At 37.7% G+C, this 21,571-nt stretch overlaps 1 protein-coding gene across 2 annotated transcripts in view; it reads right to left on the minus strand.

The window, feature by feature from the left end:
- MAGI2 (membrane associated guanylate kinase, WW and PDZ domain containing 2) overlaps window positions 1-21,571 on the minus strand; it is a 770,034-nt gene that overhangs the window by 82,197 nt on the left and 666,266 nt on the right. For both annotated transcript variants that reach the window (XM_010580933.1, XM_010580932.1), the window contains exons 11-12: window positions 11,032-11,063; window positions 5,928-6,117 (exon numbers count right to left, since the gene is read on the minus strand). In XM_010580933.1, coding sequence (XP_010579235.1) covers window positions 5,928-6,117; window positions 11,032-11,063 — 222 coding nt within the window. The remainder of the gene's footprint in view (window positions 1-5,927; window positions 6,118-11,031; window positions 11,064-21,571) is intronic.

Genomic DNA, 21,571 nt, shown 5'->3' on the forward strand with positions numbered 1-21,571 from the left:
CAGAAATATTGAAAAATAAGGCAAACTGAGCTCAAGGAAGATTTGAAACTAGAACCTAATTTTCTGAATTTGTAGTCTCACAGCCTTTACCCATACAAAAAATCCCTTTATATTTATATAATGCTTCAGAATACTATGTATTTAACACTTTCATAGTGCTATGTATATACATATACACACATATATAGATATTTTTAAAGCACCATAAACAAAATGTGAATTTTTTTAGACCAAAGATGAGCAAAAATGGGAAATATTGTTAGGGGCAGAATTTTTGTCAGGAAAATACTGTCTGAAAAAAATTGTAGTAACAATTATGTGAAAAATGTCCTTCAATTTTTAAGACTGTAACTGTGTAGGTCTTCAGCCAACATGCACTGACAAGAAAATTCTGCTTAGCTGCAGACTATGCCATAGACCCCCTCAGGTGATAATGTGTTCAGTTCCATACATTTAATATTTTTTCTGTGTTCCATGAGTATCAAATTTAGGAAACCCTGATGGCCTTAGTATTTTTCTGCAAGGACGGTATTTTCAAAGTTACACATTATGAGTCAGTATAACGCTGTGTGACGAATCTTTCCTATTGCTGATACTTTAACGCATATCTGTGCTGAATACCTGCAGTGATATTTCAGAGGAAAGGAGCCTGTGAATATGTATTTAAATGCTTCTCTGTGACCCTTAGAGAAAGGTATTCATAAGCCTGCATAAGTAAACACTCTTATTTTATGAAGGCTAATAATGCATTATGCTAATGCATTTGCTATTTACATGTTTCACAGCTGTTGATGGACTTTACTTTTTGGTTCTTTTCCAATTTGTCTAATTCTCTGGCAGCAAAAAAAATTACAGTGCATAAGACAGCTTGTGGATTTGAAAGGAACTTGGAAAATCCATGATACTATGATCAGAGGAGGAAAAAAAATGGAAGATTTTGAAGGAAGGAACCTTTGTCCTTCCAGTAAAAGGTGGAACTCTAATTGTTCAGATTTCACTTTTAATGAGAGCTTATCATTGGCTTATCTCATTCTTCTTGCTGGCATTTCTGTGTCACATCACCAGTCTTGGACTACCGCACTAACTGAAGGAAAATGTAACCTAATCGCTGTAAAAAACTGTTTTATTTTACTGATTTCTTTAAAGGAATAGAAAACAAAATTTCTATTATACATTTTATAACCAGAGAAATATTATAGCACTATCATTCCCAACAGCTTTGTGTCTCCTGTTTAACTAATGTCTGCCTACACAGGCCTCTGAATAAAGTTTGTTATAAACTGTGTATTTACAATAAAACAGAGCTCAATGTAAAATATAAGGGAGGATAAGGAGAATTTATGAAAGTAAAAATGTTAAATTCAGGAGAATGAGTTCTCCCAAATGACAGCTGTGGAGCTCCAGTTACAGCTGTAACAACTGGTGCATATCAAGTCTTGTAATTTTTTTCATTAATAGGAATTCCTGATCCGATGTTCCATTTTCTAGCTTCTGTACCTAAATTACATGGTTATCAGCAGTCATGCTGTCACTCATACTCCAAGAGTTTTCATAAGGAGAAAGGAGTTAAAGGATTTGCCTAAAATTAATAGTTAGATGGGAAAAGGAAAAAGTATCCAGTTATTTGAGCAGGTCTTCTCCTCCATTTCTGAGTTTTGCAGAATAATGTAACAGCAGAATGCTAGTCAGGTTCTCTTCACCAGGGAGGAGAAATAAGGGTGGGGGAGGGAAGAGAGAAAAAAAAAGCAGAGAGACGTAGCTGCAGAAAGGAAAGACAAAGAAAGAAGAAAACAATTTCCTTTCTTTTGCTTTTAGGCAGCTGTTTTGGATGATGTGCTAATCTTCGTCAGTCTTTGGAAACACTTTATGATCCTTGGTGGCTACTTGGAGCTATTGAGCGCAGATGATAGGTGACAGCAGAGGCAGGTGACATCTAAGAGGTAAGAGCTGACAGGTAACAGCTAACTCGTGACAAACAATTTTCCAAGGAGCTATGACTTACAAAATAGAGTTGCACTCCACTTTTGTACTAATGCATCATTTGACTTGTCTCCTAGCTGTGTTGGTAGAACTGCCTCTATGACACTGTTTCTAGTGCAGAAGCAGTAGTCTTCTGTAATTCATATGTGATCATTAAAAATTGAAATCTCCCTGTCACACAGGGTCAGGCAGGTCCTTTGTGTTCCTAAGGTGGAAAAACATTTCTGTAGAATGAAAATAATCTTTTTTCATGGAGACTTCCTGCTTGAAGCTCCTTTCTTGCTGTCATTAGGTAGGGATGAGCATACCTAGCAGCTAGAGCAAAAGCTTGTGAATCAGGCTCCTTGGGTCTAGTTCTTGCTCTGCTTCGAGTCGTGTCACTTGTGCTCCTCACAGAACTATGCTGTGATGCATAACTTGCTCAATTCCCTGATAGGGAAGCAGGAGGCTTTGATGAGGTCCTGGTGAGTGCTGACTGCGGTGAGATCCTCTGATAAAAGGATCTGTAGAAATTCACAGCTATACCAGTACAAAAATGAACTGTTTAGTAACAGAGTCTCACTGTGAGAGAAACAAAAATCCAGCACTATCTCTTTCTTTTTGAGTTTTCCAGGTCATGATTGTTCGCTTCTTTGCACTATTTTTAGAAGATGAACCTCCTTCGTTTCTGGTCTTGCCGGGAGATAAGGCAAACTTGCTTTGAGATAAGAAGTACTTAAGAAAACCCAAAGTAGCTGAACTCTTCCTGTGCACTTTAAAGGGTACTTCTTTACCAAAGATAACCAATCTGACACAGCCATATGGTAGGAAACTGTGTATGATCTTGAAACTATCCCTCCTATATACTCAATTTAGATGACAATTTCTTGACTCGGTTAATGGATTTCCTGCCTGTTGTTTCTCTCTTCAGGAAACACTAGCACTATGTAGATAAAAACAATCAAAGGCTTGATAAATTGAATTTGCTAAAATGTGTGCTTATGGCATTCATGAAACAAAAATGTCAGGGAGAATAGAGAAGTTTGGAGGCAGTTATCTGTGACCAAGGGATATGAATGAATGCAGAAGAGATCTAGTTGGGAACTGTGGAATCAAGGCTTAGAGAAAATGTTCAAAGGATGCCAGTGTCAGAATAGAACAAATTAAGGCTTTCAGGATTAGCTGGAAGATCAAGACTCTGCTGGAAATCTGGGAGGAGTGGTTACTGCAGTCTTGCTTTTCATCTCTCATTTTCTTGTTTTGGGGCTAGCAGCTTCATGATTTTTAATTTTTAGGTAGCTGGCTGCAAAAGGCTTGTATACAGTTTCCAGTTACCTCTTGGACAGACCTCAAATGCAATTAAACCATTTAAACACAGGCTTTAGCATAACTCCAACCTATGAGTTATCAGGTCTTCCCCTGGTGTAGCATATGCTCCTGAACACAGTAGATTATATCAGTAAAAGATTGGAGTTCATGTTGGTCAAGGAAGTACAGAGAAAACTTGTAGAAGGCACCCATGAATAATAATAGATCACTTCATTCTTTTATTGAGTGGTGTATATATCTTTTGGTGTAACATATCATCTTTTGGGGTTTAAGCCAATCTTTGTAGTTGACATCAGATCTATATTGCCACAGTTTTATGAAGGGCAAATGTGGATTGAGCCTATTTGCTTTCATTAATATTTAGGGCAATTCTGTAAATATAGAACTCTTCATATTGGGGATCAAGACAAAAGAAGGTGCCATATAAATATGTGTCCCATATATACATATGGGATGTGTAACTTTTTCTTAATTGTCTTACAAAGATATTTGTTTCAATGCAGGAAGTCTGTAACCTGAGCTTTTCCACTCTTGGCTTGGTGGCTTTAACCACAGCATACGGTTCTGACTCTGCTGAATGGAAAGTGCAGATTTTTGCTAAAATACTTCACCCCTAGAAACTACCAATATGGGAAGCAAATATTTGCAAAGGGGTTTCTTTTCCTTAAAGCAGTATATGAAGTCAAGAGTGTTTTCAGTAGAGGTGCTGAACTAGATAAAACACTTGCTACCTATGGAATTGTCTCTTTCCCCTTCATTTTCTCTTTATAGTCCCAGATCCCAGCACTTTGGGGAATAGCGTTTCAGCCCTGACAAATTTTTATTTATTTGTCACTCTAGCCCTTAATGCGTAAGGGAAAGAGAAAGAGAAAGAGGAGAGATGTCTGAAAATTATTTCCAAACTTTGCTCAGAGCTAGTCCTACTTCTTTCAAAGCTTTTTGGCCCATTCCACATTGTATCCTGATCCATACTTCAAAGAGTTTTAAAATTTCAAAAATTATAGCCTCTGTTTGTACATCGTCTTGAGTACCCTGCCCAATCAAGAATAACATCTGGAGCAGAGGAAGATGCTACATTAGTAAATAATATTTATTTTATTAAAATACCAGCCAGCATGGGCTGCATGGTATTTGTAAATACACTGGAACTCTTAGTTTGTACACCTAACAGTTTATAATTGAAGATCAAATACTTTCTATGCGGGGTCTAAAGTAAGTTGTCAAATCCATGTTTAGGGAGAATAAGATACCTGGTATTGCTGAAAAAAGCCAGAAATTTATTTAAGTACTTAGATTTAAACTTGGGATCTTAATTTCAGGCACCTATTAAATAAATGAACAACCCCAAACGAATCCCCCCAGAAAAGGTCTGGACTATGGAAAGCAAGTTTTATGGTGACAATCTCTACTGAAATATGTTCCACTAAATGGTCCAGAGTGGCAGAAGATGGTGGCACTGGCTGCACTGGCAAACAGTTGAGGAATCTGAGATGCAATTTAGAGACTAGATTAGAGTTAACTTAAAGTTGATGTAAAATGAACCCTGGTGTTCCTCCAGCATATCCATCCTGCTAGGGACTGGAAATACCAAATCCAAACAGGAGATGCTGATGCTGTAACTAAAGTATAAGGGCCAAGGCAAGTAAGAGTGGCACCAACCCAGTGTTTGGGACAGTAACGTATTTCCTTCAGACTGTCCCTTTTCATGCTGGAGAAATTTGTACATTCCAGATCATGGATTATGATAGTTTAGGTTTATCTCTATGTCTCTGGGCCCAGCTAATATAATGGGCTAACCTGGATCAGCTGCAGTGCAATATTTTATGTGTAATTTATAAAGTAATTTGATCAATAGGCTAAAGTAATTTATAAAATGAATTGAAAGGTGGCATGTGCAAGTAATGACTGCTATGAAAAGCTTTCAGTAAAAAAATAAACTATTTTGAAGATTTGATCTTAATAAGCACAAAAGCTCTGGACAATTTAGAATAATATTTTTAGCTAAAAAGTTCTTTATGATAAGGAGTAAATAAGTTTAACCTCTTTTACCCTTGTTGTGAAAATTATGTGGTATATGCTCCCAAAACATGAGAAATAAAATCAAGATGGGAATATTGATGGTTCAGTACTGGTTTGTATAGATCTTCAAATAGTACTTAGTGCTATGGGTTTCTTTCTAACTACCAAGGACAATGTGAAAACTTGTCAAAGTCATTTTTATAAAAAAGAATAAATTTGAAATTTCATTAATTAACTTTACTTTAAAGTGAAAGTAAGTGAAAGAATTTTTATTGATAAAGTCACATCCTCTTATTGGTTAACTATGAAGAAAAATAGCACAGCAAAATGTGGTGGCACATATACTGTTCTTCACTAAGGATTTAACAGTCAAATTGAGGAGAGCAAAAATATAAGGAAAAGAACTATGAAAGTCAAACTTCAGAATCTAGGCAAGATCTAGGAAATATGTAAGTGTAGAATTTTTGAATAATTTATAATGGCCTCTATTAACTGGGATTATAGTTGCTTTCTTTAAATTACAAAAGATAATTATGGAAAATTATGTCAGCAGTGACACATTCATAGGCAAAAGCTTAAAATATTAAATGGTCAGCAGGGTGAATGGGGCTTTCACTTACGCCTACTTTCATAAATAGCTCTTGATTTCTCATACAGCTCATATGGGTCAGGTTTTCGTGGATCAAAGGCCTCTGTTGAATCGGGAAATGAACTCCTGTGAAGAGTGGGTGGATAGGGAATATTCTGTGGCATAGCTGGAGCAGACAGACTTGTTTGAGGGCTGCCTTGATTCTCCCATCGTTCCATCATCTGGAATACAAACATACAGAGAACAAAGATGAAGTTTTGCAAAAACTGTGACTTCCACAATGAGACCAAAGACAGTAATTTCAGTTGAAGATGTGTTTTGTAAAAATAGCAAATCCGTTTGCTGCCTTTTGAGATGAAAGGTGTGTGTTGTGCTGTTTATAAAATGACTTGGTTAAATTTACTTGTTAATATGTTGCTTATGGGAAGATGTGATCTTTCTTAGATAATATGATCCCATGTGGATTAGGGTCCAGCATTACCCCTGAAGCATGTCAAGTGCCTCTCACAGAATGTGCTGAGGTATTGGAAGTTATTCTGCTAAAGATGGAATCTGTGGGTCTGTGAAGATACAATTATCAGATTCATGAAAATACATAACCAAAAGTAGCAATTAACAAAGAAGTGGCCAGACTGGGTAGCAACTGAATGATCTTAAGACTGTATCTTTTGAGAATGCATCAAAATAGCTAGCTGCCCAGGAAGAAGGAGATTACTGGAGCTGTAAGCAGAATTTACAGCTTCAATTGAAGAAAAAGAAAAAAAAACGCAAAGGGAAAATTATTATAGCAGGTATTTGAGCGTCTAGTGAGAGTCAAATATTTGATGACAAAATACAGAACATGGTGAGAGAAAAGTGGGCATTAGGCTGATAAGAGTATTTTTTAATTCTTACTGTTTCTTTCTTATATAAAAAATTACGCCAGCGTCATCCAACCAAATCCCAAGCACAGGATAAGCTTTTCAAGTCTTCCAGACCATTTACAGGAGACAGGTACACAGCAATGTATTATCTACACATGAAAGCCACCTCAATCCATCTTTTCTCCAAGACTGCCCTTAGTGGTCTCATAAGTACATCAAGCCAGAAGGGAGATAATATGATAGACTATGAAAAAGAAGACTTGGGGACCTGCATTTTTCTTTTTGAAGGAGTTGGCTACTAATTAAATTGCATTAGCAAATGTATTTGAAGAGGCCAAGTTAAACAAAACACAAATGTTTATCCTAGGAAATGAATATTTTCCTGTGATGACTCCTGAAGCAAAAGGTGGTAAAGCCTCCAGAACAGCGTGCTCTCCACATAACTCAACAATCAGTTAATTACACAAAAAATGACTCTTGGAAACAAATTGAACTGTAACTAAATGCCACCAACTTCTAGTGTTGTATCAGCAGTGCCTTATCAAAGATGATTGCAGGTTTACAGCAAGCTTGCTCTACAAATTCTGTGATTATCATTTGCCTTTGGTTCCTCAGTTTCAGAAGGTGTTTGGCTCAGCAGGTAGGCTTTGCTCTCTATTCTGATGACTAACAGCATCAGGCTTTTTCCACACCAAGGTTGTGTGGACTACAGATGTTTTAGAGTCCTCCTGGTGAACATGTTGAGTAACTATCTCTCTGCACATCCCAGGTGATGTGACACTTAGCTTCATACTTCAGAATAAACAGAATATGGATGTTGGCTATGAGGACCTCATTGTTTATACAGAGTAGTGTTATAATTCAAGTTGTGTCAGATTTTCAGCAGTAAATTGGGCTGGTTCATTAGAAACAATGAAGAAAAGAAAGATCTAAGTATCTCAGTCATCTCAGGTATCATAAGATGACCCTCATGCACTAGTATGCATCGGGTATGATATTTAAGTTGAGAAAGGAAAGTGTTAGTGCTGTGAAGTGCTAATGATGAAGATATGGAATACTGTATTCAATATTCACTAATGTTGTTCAAGAAAGACACATTTATTTTGGGTCAGATAAAAAGACGACAACTAGGATGTGATATAAGAGGGCACTATAGGTATGTAGATCCTGTGCAATACAGTGACGTATGGAGATACCCAAGTTGTCACTGAAATAGCTTAGGTAGAGGAAAGTACCTAGGGTACCTTTAGGTATCCTTTATACCAAGATAGATTTATCCTCTGTGTTGGGTACGTTAGCCTATGTAGCAAGTCACATGAATGTCAGAATAATACTTCTGATGATAGCTCTTCTGGCTCTAAAGGAATTACCTTGGGTATATATAAACACATATACAGTATATCATTATATCATGGAAGAGTACATTCAAAGGTCTCCAGAAACAAACCTGATTATGACCCCTATGTCTAGATAGGAAAGGAGAACTGGGCTAGATACAAGTTCCTTATGATCAAGGAAAATAATGGAGAATTATGTTTAGGTTTTACCTTCAGTGGGGAATCTAAAAATGAATACAAGTCAGTGAAACCAAACTATCTATCTTGTCACTATGAATCAGAAAGACATGTGGGGCCCTGTCTATCTAGAAGGGAAAGTTTCCTAATTTCTTGGACAGTGCCAGAGAAATAGAACACTTACCTCTTTCAAAATGTGAAACTGAATAAAATCAAAATGTTTAAAGAAGGCTTTAAAAAGAGAAAGGAAAATATAATTATCTTTGATGAGCAAACTTCTCCCCGGAGGAAGGACAAGAAACTGGAGATCAGTTGGCAAAACCCTACTGGGTCCCATATGTCTAATTCTTGCTTGCTGGTTAGCTCTAAATCTTCATGTGTGAAGTTAAAAACAGAGCAAAACATTCTCACTTGTGGGTAATACTGCTAACATAAACAGTTACATAAACAGACAAACACAAGGGGAATTTTATCTCCCAAACCCATATCAATTAGCTAAAGTCACATAGTGTTTTGCAATGTGAGTTACCATAATGCTAGCTCACAGAAGGCGGCACTCCTGGAAATGAGTAAGCATGGTATTGCGTTCAGGGTGTCAAATCTGAGTCACAGGGCAATGGTTTGGTGACATTGCTCAAGTTCATTTTGCACTACTCAAATTGTATGACATATGATATATATAATATATGCACTATATACATAGAAACCACAGGAAATTTCCATCAGCCCAGGTTACTCTGGGAAGTTGAGCACACTGACATGCAGTGCACGCCACCCCTGAGCCTCTGCCTTGGGGACAGGAGCTTGTCTCCTCTCCTCTTCCAGCCAATGGCCCGTGGTCCCTTTTTTGCTTTAAAAAATGGTGGGTGCTTCTCCCCTGAGCAGCCAGAGAGGTGAGGGGGCAGCAGTAGTCACCCAAGCAGAAAAGAATCCTGGTTTGGGGCCATCTACAGTTTTTCTTTCCTCTTACAGACCCACAGGGCTGTGCTGTGGTGGTGGGAAGGTTTCTAAACCTCTTGGAGCTGGCCTTATTGCTTCAGACTGTCTGCAGGCGCTCAGTGCTTCAGGTGCACTTGCTTGCAGTCTTATCTCCATGTCTTGGGCACTAGAAATTTATGTCTGGTTATTTCTCTAGTTAAAGTGGTGACAGACAGAGGAATGCACACTACCTTAACCTGGTTAATTATTTGTAAACTCTCTTGCTGAGAGTACCCCAAAATCAATTAGCTGTGAACAGTTAGCCTGCATGCAGTTACAGTAACTGCACACATTGGTGTTGCATTATTCTGTGAGCCCTGGTTTCCACAGACCATTGCATGAAAAACTGCATCACTCAGGTTGTTTCTCTAGATTCTGATTATTCACAAGTGCTACTTGAGTATGAACTAGTATACAGTTTATATAACAAAACTGTGCAGACAATCATCAACAATATGCTGATATTTATAGATTTGAAATGTACGTAAAGAGGGTAAGCACTGACAGTGGAAGGTCTTTGATTGTGGCTCTTTAATAAGTAAGTTCTAAAAGTTCTCTATTTCATCACTTTTTATCTGAGATTAAAAGTTGAACGTCCCAGTCAGACAAGAATCTTAAACTGGTGAGAACAAGCTAGCCCTTAATAGTCAGATTTATTTTCACAAATGTCCTGCTACTTAGATGAATAAACAAATGTATGCAATATTTATTCCAATGTATTGCATCCATCCTCTAGCCTTTTACATCAAAAACACCACAAGCTGAAGCAGTCTGATGGAGTTGCATCAGCTGATTAATTAATTGCTATTTGTACTTGACAGGCTACAAAAATTATTTTGCTATGCATTAAACAAGTCATGACCCAATATGAGAGGATGTGAAGTCATGTCGTCGCCCCCCACCCCTCCAAATAAGAAAGCTATAAATCCTTAAAAAAAATATTACTGTTGTTATTCCTACTGCTCTTAGAAGCCTTCAGGCAGAGTCAGGGCTCTTTTTTCCTTTACACACCTCTGATGAAAGATAAGCAGTACTTTAAGGTCTTTACAATCTAAATGAAAAAGTCAAATTAAAAAAAAAACCAAACAAACCAGACAACCAAAAATAGAAGCCTGTTTTCTTTTTACAATGTGAGCGTTGTCACAACTTCAAAAAATGATATAATGTGGTGTCAACAGAATAAAAGCAGTCATTGCTTACAGTCCTACAGTAGGAAAGGTCTTGATACCTTGGGGTTTAATGTCAAAATAATAGAAACACAGAAATGTTGGTTAGAAGGCACATCAGTAAGCTATCTAGTCCAAGCTCTCACTTGATGTGTGACTATTTCCAGCTCTAGATCTACTAATGCAAGAAAGAATAACAATCACTTTAAGGATGTTAAGCTTATGCCACTTGTAAACCAGAAAATGCACATGTTGTCCATTTCAAGCTGATCGCCAACTAGAAGGCCAACTAGACTGGCCTCATTGCTGGAGCCTTCTGCTGCCTTCTCCTCCAGACCCCTCATTTTTGAGCCACTGCATTTCTGGTTCTTGACACCCATCTTAACACTGAGATGTTCCTTTCTCCAGACTGCTGCTGGCAGACTCCAAGTCAACAGATCTGCAGAGCTTATTAGTGAGGCCACCTCTGATGCTGTCTCACCTAGAGTTGGGGCACTGCTGAGAAGTGTCTCATGAGCTGGGAACAGGAGGGTTAGATGAAAGTCTACAGAAATTTGCTTTGAATGGTAGTCATCTTATGAACTCAATGTGTATAATTTTGAAAGGGAACTTACAGGCTTTGGAGTTTTCCATGGAGAAAAGAAACCTGAAATAAACAAAAAAAAACGTTAGCAGATTTTTCTGATGCATAAAAAGTGGAGGCTAAGTGGCATCTATGCTCCTGTTCTCATTCAGGTCTGCAGATAATATTGATATATATGAAAATTCTCTACACACAAGGGGTGAAAACAGAAACCACAGGGGATAATTTCTAAGAAAAAATATATGCAAATATATATATATATGCATATATATATATGCGCAAGTGGAGCTATTGAGATCATTGCCATACTTTACAAACAGCATGGTATTAGGTTGAAATTAAAAGAACTAAACAAAAGGACTTCCAAATGTCTTGGTGGACATTGGATAAGACACCAAATGACCTGGTATTGATGTGTCAAATGCAGTCGCACCTTTAAGAAGAAGCAATTCAGAACATCCCATGAACAAAACCTAATAATACAAGAGATTTTTTTAGAAGAAAAGCCTGTACAAAAATAACTCTTTAGTCTAGATAAGGTAGCCAAGCCTTGGGAAAGTTGCTTGTTTTGATACTGTCCTGGTTTTTTGTCATAGTTAGCAAGTGATCAGACATGACTACCTCTTCTACACAACTAGTTATCTCCTTTTCCTTGGTTATTGACTGACTGCTAAATTGCTTTAGTGACGTTCATGAATTTCAACTATTGTAGCCTACAAATGTTTGAAACTCCAGATATGTCCTTTTCATAAAAGGAGATAATTTGTTAACACTCATTATAGACACTGTTCTTATCTTATGCAGCACAATGTTAAAAAACTTACAATATATTTAATAAAAAAAAGCATTTCAAAGGATATTGGGTCACATTTTTTAAAATACCAGCTTTCAGCATAGCTTTAATTAAAAAACTCATTCTCAGTTTAATAGCAGGTAAAAAAAAAAAAAAAGTCTGTGGACCTTCCTAAGATTAAAAGCTAATAACAAAGAGTTCATTTGTTTTGTCAGAAACAGAAATGGGACTTAAACTGAGACATCTAATAGGAAGACTGCTCTTTCATTCAAAAAATGAATTAAGCTGTAAGAGTAGTACTGACTTCATTATTTCTTTTTCGAGGTGAATCTAGAAAAAAAATTTAAATCATGAGAATACCAGGCAAAGTATGGGAAAGTATCTTTCTACAGACAAATCACAACAGGAATTATATTTGTACATAGTATTTTAGATTCCTAGAATTCTATGATAATGAGGTAACTTTTTCTGCCATGATATCTAATCTTGGAGTGAAAAAGCACTTGAGCCGTTTGCAGAGAAACACTGGCTGTTTTGTAATGCTGATGTATAAACTGGTAGTGCTTTTAAACAAAAAGTATATTGGGAAAAGTAATCGTGGAAAGGTTTATGTTTACTGGCTCTACAGTGTCTAGAAAAAAACTGCTATATTAACAAGTAGACAGATTTCTTTCCATCTGCAAATTCAAGCTGAGATAACAGGCATCCTGTATAGAACTGGCTTGTACATCACCTTCAGTGTTAAAGATTCTGTAGTAGAAGCTTACTTAATAACTTCTTGGATGGCTGATGGCTACCTTTTTATTACCTGCTATTGTTCTGTACAGCTAATAAGAGTGAAAGTTAAAAAGCATTTTTCCCCTCGGCATTAAAGATAAGACTTGAAACTTGCAAGAAGGTTTGCTGAAAGGTATCTCAAATCAGCTTACTACCCTGATTTTGGTGTTTAGAAATTATTGGTAGAAGTAACTCTCCCTCCCAATGGTACTGGTGCACCTCCCATAACTTATTGTCAGCAGAAATTACTCTAGGACAAACTGAAAGGTCATTTTTTTCCTATTTATTTACTGTCACCACCTAAAAATATGTTTTGCTGGAGTTAATCAGAAAATGTTCCTATCAATTAAAATATAAGTATTTATAAATCAAATAAATAATGGCATATACATCAAGTGAAGATTTTTTTTAAAAAAACCTCAATTAAAATTTCAATTATTCATCCAAAAGAAGAGAACATGGACTTATATTTAGCTTGGAGGCTATGGGTACAGACTGCAACATACAAATGACAACAGCTACACTCAAAACAAGTAAAAGGCAAAAACTAACGGATACAGGATGCCACAGAAGTAAAAGATCCAAAGCAGGATTTTTAAAAAGTATTGGATATCCATATGTGTACAAAACCACGTTAGAAGTGGAAAATCTCTTGAAACTAATATTAAAATCCATTCTTCAGATTTAAATTCAGCTATTAGACCAAGAACTCATGTAAGATGAGATGGTGTCTCACCTACGTCAAAGACTAGGTGCTAGACTAAATAGGTGAAGGCCTATTCCGTAAACCAAACCCTATCTTATATCTTTCATGTATTTCATGACAATTTTAATGTTGCCTCACATAGCATCTGTATGCTCAGTCGAACTAAACATCATTTTTCCCAATCTAGACAAAATTGACCTTTAGACAATGTATGACATTATCAGTTATTCAACATGAGACTGATTACGGATAATTATTGTGAACCAAACATGTCCAGAATTATCACTGATATTTAAATACATGCAACCATTGCTGCAAATTCAAGAATTCAAGAGTATAATGCATATGTAGTACATTGTAAGTATAACAGAAACTTCACATGAAAAAGCATATAAACAAAATGCACTTTCCTGTGTATTCTGCATGTTCTCTTCTAACTTTCACCTTTAAATATTGTCCTGCATAAGTACAGGACCAAATCCTCTACATTTAGAAAATTGAGGTTTGGAAGCTCACCTGAAGCATATATCTTAATAATATGTGTTTAGTGCGTACTCAACAGCGTTGGCCTTCTGCAGCCACATCTACAGCTGGCAATGAGAAGCAGCGGACTTTCACTTAGTTTGACATCACTTCACAACACCACATTTTCCCTTGACTTTCTGGTGCTGGTGCATTACATGCTGTGAGTATTCCCCACCAGAGACATTGGGGTCCCACTTGAATGACAGCTGCTGGCAGACTGGCATCAATTCAGTACTGACTTGGAGGCAAGACTGAAATTTGTTCTCCAGAGTGCAGCTTTCAACTTCTGCTGAGTATTAATACAGTACTGACACTGTTCAACCTTCTAATCAACTCACATCTAACTAGGCACACATATTGGATAAGCTCTTATAACCTCCTCATCCCACTTCCAGATTCCCACTTCTCCCTCCCCAAACTCCCAATCCCCTACTGTCCAACTTGTGATGTCTTCTATAAAAACCTGAGTAGCTGAGAATACTATATACATATAAACACCCCTCAGCCCCATATTCACATATACTTTTAAAATTTGAAATAATAAAAGCCAACTTAGATCCACCTAAAAATACTTCATGCAGCCTGTTCTTCCCAGAAGTGGCTTTGCGCTCACCCATGTGCCTGACAGCCATCCCTTCTTGTAATAGCTTCACCATATAAGCTGTGGCTCACTTTGTGAAGACTTCCATATTTTTCTCTTAGTTTTAAATAAGTCTTTATTAGCGCTCCTTGTAAAGGCAGCAGTACAGGTCTGAATTAGTTTTGGAAAGGAGAGTGGGGTTACTGAATTGTGTCAAAGAGCAACCACCACTGCTCAGCCAGATGCTAGTGGGACAACACTATGGTCACCACCTAGTGTAATGTAATATAACATGTAAGCATGTGAGGATAAAGTACATAACCTCATATACTTCTCCAAAGTTAGTTTTGAGAATATAATGATTTATTTTTCAATGTTGGCCATTTAAAATGTAATATGGTACAGCAGCTGGTGGCCAACACCTTTATTGAAATTTTAATTGTTTCATTTTAAATAAATAAGCTGAGGTACAGTAACAACCATATGCTTTTTAAAAATCAGAGTTACATTTTCTCATAAAGCAGTATTGGAAAAATTATTTTTGACAGTGCTTTTAAAATTATTTTTACCACCTTCCAAATGAGCTTCCCTGGAAATCAGAGCTGTGATAGTTTCCATGTTGTAACTTTACCAAAAACCACCAGTAACAGAAAACATATTTTAGATTCTAGTGTATTTTGGGGAAAAAAAAATTTTTTTTCTTTTTTCAGATCAAGGCAAATTCCAGCTTCAGTTTACTGTACTTGTCCTTTTCGATGAAGATATCCTTTAACAAAAGACAAACCACATCACACTCATAGTATCTGCTTTTGTCATAAAATATGCTTACAGATTTCACATCCCTTACACTTCAGCCAGTACTTATTGCTGGAAAGTTTAGTTTTCTAAAAGAAGCTTATCAGACAGGACTTAGAGCATTTGCAAGATAGAGTCTTGATCTGTTTGTTTGGGATTTTTTTTGGCCTCCCCCCCCCCCCCCCCGTAAAAATCCTGATTTTGACATATTCTGTAATGTCAGTAATACAAAACCAGCCTTTGGTTATTAGTCTGCTGCCATGTGGATGCTTTTTGCTATATTTCCATCTCTGTATTGTATTGATTTCTGGAAAACTTCTTAAGACCATGTAAAATCACAGGTAACTAATCCAGGTATTGCTAAACCACAGGACCTTTAATGGTGTTCACCTCTGTGGCAGATGTGTATGTATAATTAAACTGAAGCCCGGGAACAGTTTGATTTTTGCAGTGACAGCATGTGGTAGTGCTGCAGGGAGGAATTCAACAGCATCAAAGATAAAGCCTTTTAATCCAAAGCAATGTTCAGGGCAAGTCAACTTCCCTCCACATCACTTGTCACACTGATGGTACAGCACATGTTTTGCCCATTAGCTTTCACTGGGCTTCTTGGGGTTTTTTTGTGCTACAAAAGTCTTGTTGCATATGGCTTCCTGAGCAAAGCTGTCCCAAGCACTGCACAGACCTTTCTCACGTAGATGCTTGGAAGTCATTGAACAGATGGCTGATGAGCACTTCCAGAGCATTGACTGACTCCATGGGCATCTTGTCAATGTCCACATGACAACACTTCACTTCAGCAAAAGTTTTCCTTTCTAGAAAAGTTACTGTATAAATTTACTGTGACAGCATTTTTTTTTTTTTCTGTGCTTTTTCTTTCTCTTACTGCGATCCCTGAGATGTCTATCAGTTGCCTACACTGGGCCCTCAGTTCTAGAGGTGTCAAATACCCATTAACTTCAAATGGATGTGACAGTGGAGAACTTCTCTGAGAGTTCAGACTCACAGTGCACACCATTAGCAGGATGCAGGGAGCTGTTTCTTACCATTCATGTTACATCTGGCTTCTCCTTCTGTGCGTTTACCTTTTGTTGAGCTATGCTAGGTATGGTTGGATTAGGTGCACAGAACTCAAGCTACAATTGGGCTCACTCATTAAGATGCAAAATATCCTCCAGCCAAAATTCCTAAAATACTGGTGGGAGAGATAATGTGGGTTTTTTGTGTACATAGAACAAATATATAGCATTAATTCAATTATTCTTCAAATGTTTTCCCCTTTTCAGGAAAACAAACCTGATCAATGAAAACAAGTAAATTAATTTATATACTGTAGTAAACACAATCTAAAAGGAAACAATGAATTAAAATAGATGGAAATAATACTTATGAAAACAAGCAGGTGATAGAAAGTTTGAACTGGTCATGTCATGTAAAATATCAGATGATGTATGGGGAATGGCAATTAGTAGTTCCATTTCTAATAAAATCAGTCATTACCACGTAGTATTTTTTCAAAGGTCCATCTTCTTCAACAGATTTAAATATTGAGCTCTTACTCTAGCAACAACAAAAAGTTGATTTACCTTGAAATATAGAGTAAGTGTAAGAAGACTGGGAGTTTTAGCTCTTCAAGCATAGTTAGCTAGTCCTGTTGTCAGCTGTCCTTCAGAGTGATGGTGCCATGCTGTGGAGGATCCATTTGGTCTTTGGTTGGGATGGCACCTGATGCAATGGGTCAAAAATCAACACATCCCACATCAGAGTGAGATGAATGACCCATCATGTTTGATCAGGCCCACAACATTACATAGGGTTAGACCCAGTGTCTTTTCCCTTGCAGTAGGCTACACACTGGCAACACGGCAAGTAACTGATGTAGCACTGTGCTGCACTGAGATGAAGGCTGCTTACAGTCATCAGTTGTTATAGCAAATGCAGGTTCAGATTAATAAAACTGTGAAACAGGTCTGTCTTCTTCAGAGCGATATACAAATGCCCACGTTATTAAACAGGTTTGCCTGAAAGAGACTTGCAACGGTACAAACTGATCCTCAGGAGTTGCTTGTGGTGGCATTTTCCTTTATGCTCCACTACTCCATTGCTCCTGAACTCAACCCAAGTGAGACTGCTACCGAAGTAGTGCTCCAGTCCAAATCACCACTATTTTTCACTCTCTTTGGCCTACTACACCTGTGAAAAGTGACTCCAAAACCCAAATACATTCCTGCCCACAGATTATCACCCTCTAAAGGTGCAATGCAAAGAGCAGGCCCAGTTCACAGAAGGTCAGCTGAATCTTTAGACCCTATTGGGGTAGCACCTTCTGTGGCTCATGTCTTCTCCAGGTGACCTGGGGCATCATGAGTCCCTTCAAACTTTCAGATTTCTTGATGAGTAGCATGAAGTGTGAGACAGAGAGGTTTATCAGAAATGATGTAGAGGTAGAGGAGTACCTTGGGAAATTAAACCTGATCTTATCTTACTGAAGTCTATAGAACTGATACAAAAACTTGATTGACTGTGAGATCAGGTATTAAATCAATATTCAGCTTTTTATACATAGGAGCACTTTCTGTGCAGTTCATGAAGTTTCACTGACCTAGCCTTCCTAAGCAACAATTTTCCAATAATATTCAGATCTTCACAAATAATTAGAAAAAGCATAGCTATTTAAAGTCATGAATGATAGAAGTACTTGCTGTTCAAGCTGGGACCCTCACCGGTCACCTGCATCTATGAGACTTTCCTCTAAAATACACCAGAGAATCTCAAGCTACCATTAAGTTTTCACTTTCATGAATAGCAAAGAGTCTTTGTTAGCAAGAATACAGCCATCAGAAAAGGTCAGAAGCTGGCATAGTAATGAGTTAATTTACATTCTAATGGACATACAGCTATTTATTTTGCTTGGCTTCTACAGCTGTGTGAATTGCTTATCAGTCAGAGATTTAAAATAATTTATGAAACTAGAAAAAAACCCAACAAACTAAATACCATCTCCTTCTGATTAATCTGAATGTGAAGCAGAGAATTTCTGGATCATAGCTAAAATAGTGCAGAGGTAAATGCAACATTGTCAGTGACAGTTTTTGATGCTTAAATGTACTAGATTTGGGAAAAATAACAAAAATCTCTACAAGAATTTCTGGAAATGGTAAATACATTTGTGGAACAAATAGCTTTGTATGTGGTCAGCAAGAGTAGATTATTTTCCACAGATGAAGTTTGAGACTAAACACCTATAAAATGTCTCAGTGGGTGACACTTTTATATGAACTTTCTTCTCTTTTGTGGCACCTATTACTGGAACAGTGTTACACTGTTACAGATTTATTTCCTTGTTGATAGCAAACCATATTATCTGAAGGACAGCCATGTCTCAGAATAGAGAAAATGCTGCTACAGTACAATTCAGAACAGATTTTACTGGGACAACTTGACCTGGAGTAGAAAAAGGTATCCTATGGAATGGAGGAAGACTCTCATCTCTTGCCTTTTATTATAGAAGTTCCTACTAGAAGCTCAAATCCTTAGGTCCAAATCCATTATGATTTGCAACTGCAAGTAGAACTGGATGAACTGTTATTTTCCTCACTGAGGTCTATAATATATGTATTTTATGTAAATACTAACCCAGTTAGCAAAAGTCTATGTACCCAGGTACTAACACATGATGAGTGGAGAAAGAGATCTCAGAAATTTGCTCACAGGTTGTAAACTCTGGCAACACCTTGAAAAGGTCAAGGTTATTTTTCTGTACAGACAAGAAAAAGAACCTTTCTTCTTGGCAGAAGGAAATTTTCCCTGAAGAATCTTCAGTTTTGCTTATGTATGTTGTCCAATGACTGCTGCTAAAATCAGTTTCACTAGCTCATGTGTCCAGGCTAGGGATTACACTCTCTACTGTACTGCTCTAATACTGCGAGAGCTAGTAATGCAAGTAATGCACTGTCTTGGGCAAACATATTGTTGCACACACCCCCGCCCTGAGCAGAGCAGACACAGCAAGGTGAAAAAATATGGTGTATGTCACACACACTGAATCAGCAACATAATTTAGAATATAAATTGAGTCTTCGGAGTCCTGACAGCTCATGACTGCTGCTTCTAGAAGGCCCTGCGAGTGTTCCCATACCCATAAAGACTCTGTATGCTTGCTAAGAACATGTCTGACAACTCAGCCTGGCTCTACTGAAAGTTAATTTAAGCTTCAGAACTAACTTCTCAGGAATACTGCATCATATTTTCAGAGCTCTCTGATAGTCAGAAAATCTGCCTAACTATGCCAGTGTCTCTGCTCCTTCATGTGTTTAGAGCCTGCTCCCATTTAAATTTCTACACTTTCTAAGCACATTAGAGAAATCTCAGTTTACCTTATGGCATGTCACTTTGATGAATATCAAAGCATGTTCCCGATGTTTTCTGTTAAAATGTAAATGGTGCATAAGTTGTACACAGTGTCCTAAAGTCTTTTTCATGAAAATACATTCACAAAAAGTCTTCAGCAAGTGCGAGGGAAAAAATATTCAATAATAAATCCATTCCTTTGCTTATATGTAAGCTTCATATTAAGGCATAGATGAAAAGGAGTCACCAGATATTTACTGTTGGCACCTATGCTGCCAGTTCCTTCTCTTCTAAATTCCTTCATTGCATCCATGTTTTCTCTCAGCTACCCCCTTCTTCAGATGCCTGTTCCCAAACTCTCACAGACTTCTCCTCCTTGTTCCCAGGATTTCCCTCCCTGTGTCCAGATCCTGATTTGAAAACCAGCTAATCCTATCCCTGAAACAGTGATCAGAAAACTCCCTAATAAAAGAATAAAAACAGATAAATGTAGGGAAATGCCCTTGGTGTCCATGACTATTTCTGAATGGGAGACCTTGCAATGCAATGCTCTGCTCTAATGGCAGACAGAAAACCAGCACATCGGAAGTAGTGCTGAACCATGCAACCGAGGTTGAACAGCCGAGAACTGAGTCTAGAAAGATTTCAGCTAACCAGAGATGGCAACCTCGCAGTGACCTGAAAAACTGTCTGAACTCTGTTGTTTGTACTGAGTAGTTTTCCAGATATCAGCTCAGTTGCATCACCATCTAGTGTCTTTTGGGTTGGGCTATATATCCTCATGACATTGCCAGCTGTGACAAAGGACCTATAGGTGGAAGGTGAAGTGGAATACCCAAGGGCATCTCAATTAGCATAGGATGCCTACATTTATGCATTTTACTGAAGCCCCCATCAATTATAATGGACACATAGATATCTGTGCCAAATGTAGACACTGATATTCAGACAACTAAATTTTGATGTCGTAGTCTGTGAATTAGGAACTTAATGCAGATGCACAACCATAGGTATCACCCTAGTATCAAGGGTGCCATACCTTATGTTACTCAGAAATCTGTGCTGGATTGGCAGATAAGACGCAGAATCTATGGGAGGCTTCAGAGCTTCAGTTGTCATCCTGGACAATCTTGAGTCTCCCACTGACTTTGCCACTCCAGTGAAGATTTCTTGATACCCCAGTGCATGTCAGATGGTCCTGGATGTCTGTTAGTGAGCTCAGAGCTGAGCTCAGAGTCTCACTCCTCCTGGTTTTTCTGAGGTTTGGGAGCAATGGACAAAAGTTCATCATAAAGCAACAAATAAGTTAAATTACAGAGACCGAGAGAGCCTGCTGGTTTCACCTGACTGCCTTTCTGTCATTATTAAATTACATTGTAGTAACTTCAGAATTTTGTGTTTAATATGCATTAAGCTGTCAGCATGGTTCTGAATTTTATTGATTTGCCTTTGAAATCTCTTCTGTGACAATGGGAAATGTCAGGAGCTCAGGTGTGTTAACTATAATTGGCTTATTTTCATACCACATGGTGGAATGATAAACACTTGATGGCAACATAATGAAAAGGTAATCATGCCACTTGGCCACAGTGGTGGAAGCTGGAATAAGCAATAGCATACTTATTTGATTCTTTGGATCCAGATGTTATTCAAAGTAACAATTTCTTTCCAATTTCCTGCTCCTTCACACCAGCTTGACAGACCAGTTTATTCTTGGTTGTAGGGATTCAGGTAGAACAGAAAGATTGAGAAACAGTGGGAGACTGTGAAAGAAAGCACTATAGGAGAAACAAAACTTATCACAACATTCAAGTTCTACATGGTTGAGTCTTAGCTGTGAAAGTATATTATTTAGTGTAGGAAAGCGGAATATTCAGCAAGGGATGTTCCTGGAAGGCTGACGTCTGAGGAGTAACAAAACTGTGAACAGTGAATTTCTAAACTCTTAGTTCCCTGGTTGAACCTCTAGGTAATTCACTTTGCTTTGAGCTGCTGAAGGTTTGATACTGTCCACACTGACAGGTACCTAGTAGAGATAAACCTCT

This window comes from Haliaeetus leucocephalus, unplaced genomic scaffold (assembly GCF_000737465.1).
Source record: "Haliaeetus leucocephalus isolate CR32 unplaced genomic scaffold, Haliaeetus_leucocephalus-4.0 Scaffold751, whole genome shotgun sequence".
NCBI classification, from domain to species: Eukaryota; Metazoa; Chordata; class Aves; order Accipitriformes; family Accipitridae; genus Haliaeetus; species Haliaeetus leucocephalus.